A 6,000-nucleotide genomic window follows, 5' to 3' on the forward strand; every position below is an offset into this window, starting at 1 on the left:
ATCCTTCAGAAAAGCCTTACGAAAAAGCAAAAAGGCAATCTACTCCATTAACATACCTGAAGGTCCCGTGGGGAATCTCGGGAAGTTTTGCCCTCTGGAAAAGACTTGCTCTGGCCATAGCCAAATATCTGGCTTCCTGGCAGCCTGTGATCCACATCACGGTACTCCATGCTTCTGTAATCAGTGTCTTGTCGGCCAAGAAAGTCCAGACCACCTTCTTCTTTAAACAGACCAGCATCTGAACTCTGTTGTTCACCTCCAGAAAGCTGTGACTTGTCTTGGTCTTGAAGTGGACTTTGGCTATTCTGAAAGTCTGATGGAGACTCATGTTCAAAGGCTACATCTTGTGTTTCTCCTTCTCTTGGTTCTGAATGCTCAAATTCTCCCTTCTGAATGCCAAAAGCTGGCCTTTCTGTTGTATGGTCATGAGTGGATTCTTCTCTCCTGTTAACATTCATACTAGAATGTTCTCTATCTTGTGTAGAGGGCTGAATGTACTCCAAAATATCTGGATCCACAGAGGGCATCTCCCTATCTTTAAATTCCATACAAGATCCCACCTCTCTGCCCCTAAAATCCTGATCAGTCCTAGACCGGTGTCTACCTCTGAAATCTGAATGTGGTGTATCCCTGTCCCTAAAGTCTAGATCACTAGCACCTGAACCTCGGCCTCTAAAGTCCACCTGTGTTCCATCTTTGTCCCTGAAGTCCAAATCAGATACATCTCTATTCCTAAAATCAGAACGGGACTGATCTCTGGCCCTGAAATCCAAATCTGATAAATCCCTTCCCCTAAAATCTGTGTGGGATCCATCCCGGCCTCTAAAATCTAAATCATAAGTGCCCCTGCCCCTGAAGTCAGATGGAAGAGCATCCCTACCTCTGAAATCAACAGTGTGAGCATCCCTGTCTCTGTAGTTAATGTGAGATGTCTCCCTACCTCTATAATCCATAGAAGTACCATCTCCACCCCTATAGTCCATAGGTGGTCCTTCTCTATCCCGAAAATCCCCAGAATGTATGTCCCTACCCCTGAAGTCCAACTGTGATGACTCTCTGCTCTGGAAATCAGAAGATGAAAAATCTCCCCCCCTGAAATCATGTCCAGGTCCCTCCCCTCCTCGATAGTCACCATGCAGTCCATCTCTAGCTCCATAGCTGAAAGAATGCTCCTCTACATTTGCAAAGGGAGGCCCCGAATGCCCCTGGAAATCAAAGGGAAGTGAATCTCTGCCAGGAAAGTTGCCAGAGTGTCTCTCTTGAGCATGACTCTTAAGGGGAGGAGGAGGATAATCCCTGTTCCACCCGGGAGCAAACCTTTCTTCTTGGCTCCCACTGTAGAAACAAAGACAGTGTTATTCATATTGTCCAGAGAGTTTGAAATCTACACACCAGCATATTCTTCTCTAATCACAGCACATTCTTCTGTAAACATTTTTTTTTTGGCAGAGTTCTGTAACAAGGTCCTAGATCTGCAGAAAACAGCAATGTTTTGCTATTTTAAGACGAAGTGACGGAGTAAACTTTTATGCTCCCATTTCAGAACACGAGGAAAGTCAACACAAGGTTTTCAACATGACTGCTGCAGAAAAAGCTCTCACCCAGTCCTGCAACAGGGAAAATCCGCAACACCAGATAAGCTAGCAATGGTGACACGCTACAAAAATTTCCATTTCCTACAGCCAGGGAACTTAGAAATCCAAGATCAACATGATGATTCCTATACATCAGAAAAATCAATGCACTGCAAATTTCTTACAGTAAGTTTCAGGAGGTGTCTTTCTCATTGCTGCATACAGGAGTAACATTCCAAAATATTCGGTTACAGCTACAGTACAGACACCACCCAATCAGAATGGATGCAGGCCCAAAATGAAGAAACACTGGCTATAAATCAGCAGTAGGAGCACACCAGTGTTCACCAGATGAGCATCAGCCCCGGTTGCATCTAAATCCCAGTTCTACAGTGGCTCCGCCTACAAGCAGTCTCACTTGGGTCCTATTATTATTATAACTACCCAAAGGTATCACAGAAGGCAGCATGAATCATGTCACAAGGCATGTGTAAGTTGACTAAGCCAAACAACATCATCCAGGAGCTTAATGCTGAAAGGGACCTAAGAGAGTGCATTAGGCCCTCAAGCATTATCCTAAGGTGTCAAATGAAGAAGCTGATACTCCAGATTCTAATGCCTCATGCTAATTTTTCATGGTAATAAAACATTTTCAAAAATAAGCATGGGGCCAGCCTGGTGGCACAGCGGTTAAGTTCGCACATTCCACTTCGGTGGCCTGGGGTTTGCCAGTTCGGATCCTGGGTGCAGACCTATGCACTGCTTATCAAGCCAGGCTGTGGCAGGTGTCCCACATATAAAGTAGAGGAAGATGGGCACAGATGATAGCTCAGGACCAGTGTTCCTCAGCAAAAAGAGGAGGATTGGCAGCAGATGTTAGCTCAGGGCTAATCTGCCCCAAATAATAAAAAATAAAAATAAGCATAATATTGAATTCACATTCTTAGTTTACAGAACTCAAGAGATAACGAAAACTGGCCCAATCTTTCATATGAGCCAACTTCTTTTCTTTGCCTAACCTTCAGACCATTTTACATGTTTTGGCTTTGGTAAAGGATCAAGGAATTTAAATAGGCAATTAGGTACCTAGGATCCTGAGCTTGAGTGGGAGGGGAAAGCATGAAAAAGGAAAATATGAAATGATTTGAAGGGTTATCTGCTATGTAGCAGTAGAAAAAAATATATTAAGAGATCAAGTCCAACTCAGTTCTCTCCTCCCAGAACATACAGGTTCTATGACCCTTCTGAGCTCAGACTACAGCACTATAGAAAGATTAAAAGGACAACTGATTCCGGGTCACTCAGTTCAAGAGAAACACTTACAATGCCAAACCCTTTCTTAAAGTGATAGGAATTTAACAATAGTAACCTAAACATTAGAATGATACATATTTAATGGATTTTCAGAACATGATGACTTCCATGAGCTCCCATTAACATTAGTTATATCTATGTGATTCACCATAAGAGGAGTAAGTTCAAATGTTTTTCATAAGTAATACAATTTAACACTAAAATTAAGACATTACCAATAACTCTAGTGTCTCTCATATTCAAAATCATTCAAATCCCAATAGTTAGATTGCAGGAAGACTTAAGCTCAGCAGACACTCATGGGATGAGTATTGAGGTATCTCAATTTACACGTTTTCTGACCAGAACACATCCAACATTGTCTTTAAATAATGCCCTAAGGATTATCTTACCCTCTGAAGTTGAGAGGATCAAATAGATCTAGAGAAGCCTACTGTACTAGGGTTCTTAGAACTGTATTTTATGCAGACTGTTCAAGAAACAGTTCTATTAATATAAAATAGCAGTGGCTATGAAAAGAATTTTCAACCAAATAAAAAATAATTTAAGAAGCTGTTAAAATGAAATACGAAGTAGTTTTCCTGTAAGATATCTTTTTTAATCCAAATAAGTCCCCCCAAAAGTTATGTTATATAAACTATGTCTCCCTTCTGGTCAATGACCTTAAAAAACAGCATGTAATGACTCATATTTAAACTAAAATTAAGGTGGGAAAATATAACTTTAAATAATAAATTGGTCAAAGAAAAAATGTTCTGAAAATTTTTTTAAAGTTATGCAATAGAGCTAAAATTACCTAACACTTCTGAAGGCTTACCTAAACCATCTAAGTAGATTAATTTTATAAGAAACAGCCTTACTTACAAAATAATTATCCATCAATATAAGTAAAAAGGATAGATTACAATCCAAATATTTAAAAACATAAAGGACCAGCTCACTGATTAGACCAGGGATTGGCAAACCTTTTCCATAAAGAGCCTGATAGTAATTATATTAGGCTTTGCAGTCTCTGTCAAAACTATTCAACTCTGCCATTGTAGCAAGAAAACAACCACAGACAACTTGTAAATGAATAATCATGGTTGTGTTCCAAGAAAATAAAAATGAGCTGCAGGCTGTATTTTGCTTACCACTGATCCAGACCTTAATATTTTCAAAGGAAAAACATACCCAGCATCATCACCATTGCTTTAATTTAAAAATTGTTGAGCAGAAAACAAAGACACCTATCGTTTAGTATTAAGAAACACCAGCTTTACTAAATAAATTTTACTATTTAAAAATACATGGATTTTTTAAACACAGTTCTCTATCTAAATTTTTCGTTGGAACCCCAAGCTTCAGAATCATGAATGGAACATGTTGAATTTGCACAATAAAATCTTGCAGACTCTCAATCCAAAAGAAAATTTACTAGTAACAAGTTTCAATTGGAGCATCACTATTTTTTACTGTATAACTTACCAAATAAAACCATAAAAATTCCATTCCTATGGCATTTTATTCATTGTAAATACAATGCAAAAGTTTTAAAAACACTATCATCAGTTTTTATTATATTGGCTATAAAAAAATGAACTCCTTACAAATGTAAAATATAATCCATTTACAATTGAATGGTACCACCTTCTCCACTTATCTTTGTATCTAGTAACCCCCAAAATTAAAATGTAGCTTAGAAAATTGCATCGAGTAATTTTTCTTTCTCAGAACTATTTATGGTAGCTGAAACACAACGTGCCACAGGCAAGACACAGCTCTGAATTCTAGGCATAAATTAGTGAACTTAATAGAACATTTATGCACATTTATAAACGTTTATGTACATTTTCGCTAGCCTTCCTTATTAGTCAAGAACATATTACTTTGCTAAAAGAGATAATAAATAAATAATTGGTAGATATATTTTAGAGTTTAAAAATGCTAAAACAAAACATTTGGTGTGCTTGGTATTCAGTTTCACAATCACTTTAGAAATAACCAGAAATTTTTAAAATAGTTTCTATTTTTAAAAAATCAGAACTACTTCTACTCAAAGAAAATATCTCCTTTTATGGTAGACCAAAAAATGCTATATATTTATCATTAAAATATTCACAATTTCAATATTCAAATTTTAAGACTTACCGAAAAGGTCCTGTTCTGTTAGCAGATCGAGAATCCCCCCACATCTCTTTCTATGTCAAGAGGGCCCAATAAGTAGATCCTTTTGCTACCAAACTCTGATTATAGCAGTGCCTGTACAAAACAAACCGCAAAAAATAAATACAATAGAATATGAAGCAAAGGCTAAACTAATTTTCTCCTGCTTGGTTTATCAGAGACCACATCAGCAGGGATATTTTTGGAAGTCATTTTTAAAGATTTACATATTAATTTATAACAAGAAAAATACACTTTGGGGGCCGGCCCAGTGGCACAGCAGTTAAATTCACACACTCTGCTTCAGTGGCCTGGGGTTCACCAGTTCAGATCCCAGGTGTGGAGCTACGCACCACTTATCAAGCCATGCTGTGGCAGGTGTCCAACATATAAAGGAAGATGGGCACAGATGTTAGCTCAGGGCCAACCTTCCTCAGCAAAAAAAAAAAAAAAAAAAAGAGGAGGATTCACAGTGGATGTTAGCTCAGGGCTAATCTTCCTCAAGAAAAATAAATAAAATTTTTTTAAAAGGGGGCCAGCCCTGTGGCCGCGTGGTTAAGTTTGCAAGTTCCGTTTCAGCGGCCCAAGGTTTCACCGGGTCGGATCCTGGGCATCCCACATGCTGAAGCGGCGTCCCACATGCCAGAACTAGAAGGACCCACAACTAAAAATAAACAACTATGTACTAGGGGGCTTTGAGGAGAAAAGGGAAAAATTTAAGAAAAAAAAATGAGGGGGCCGGCCCCGTGGCCGAGTGGTTAAGTTCGCATGCTCCGCTTCAGCGGCCCAGGGTCTCACCGGTTCGGATCCTGGGCGTGGACAGAGCACCGCTCATCAAGCCATGCTGAGGTGGCATCCCACATGCCACAACTGGAAGGACCTACAAATAAAAAAAATACACAACTATGTACTGGGGGGCTTTGGGGAGAAAAAGGGAAAATAAAATCTTAAAAAAAAAAAAAAAAGA

At 38.9% G+C, this 6,000-nt stretch overlaps 1 protein-coding gene across 4 annotated transcripts in view; it reads right to left on the reverse strand.

Moving 5' to 3' along the window:
• RBM6 (RNA binding motif protein 6) overlaps nt 1-6,000 on the reverse strand; it is a 111,070-nt gene that overhangs the window by 85,469 nt on the left and 19,601 nt on the right. For 3 of the 4 annotated variants that reach the window (XM_046657201.1, XM_046657228.1, XM_046657219.1), the window contains exons 2-3: nt 5,019-5,129; nt 57-1,335 (exon numbers count right to left, since the gene is read on the reverse strand). In XM_046657201.1, the coding sequence (XP_046513157.1) occupies nt 57-1,335; nt 5,019-5,062 (1,323 nt within the window). In that variant the 5' untranslated portion in view covers nt 5,063-5,129. Of the gene's footprint in view, nt 1-56; nt 1,336-5,018; nt 5,130-5,831; nt 5,886-6,000 lie in introns of those variants that run through there. The other variant, XM_046657211.1, reaches the window with a different exon arrangement.

Source organism: Equus quagga, chromosome 1 (genome assembly GCF_021613505.1).
Source record: "Equus quagga isolate Etosha38 chromosome 1, UCLA_HA_Equagga_1.0, whole genome shotgun sequence".
Lineage (NCBI taxonomy): Eukaryota > Metazoa > Chordata > Mammalia > Perissodactyla > Equidae > Equus > Equus quagga.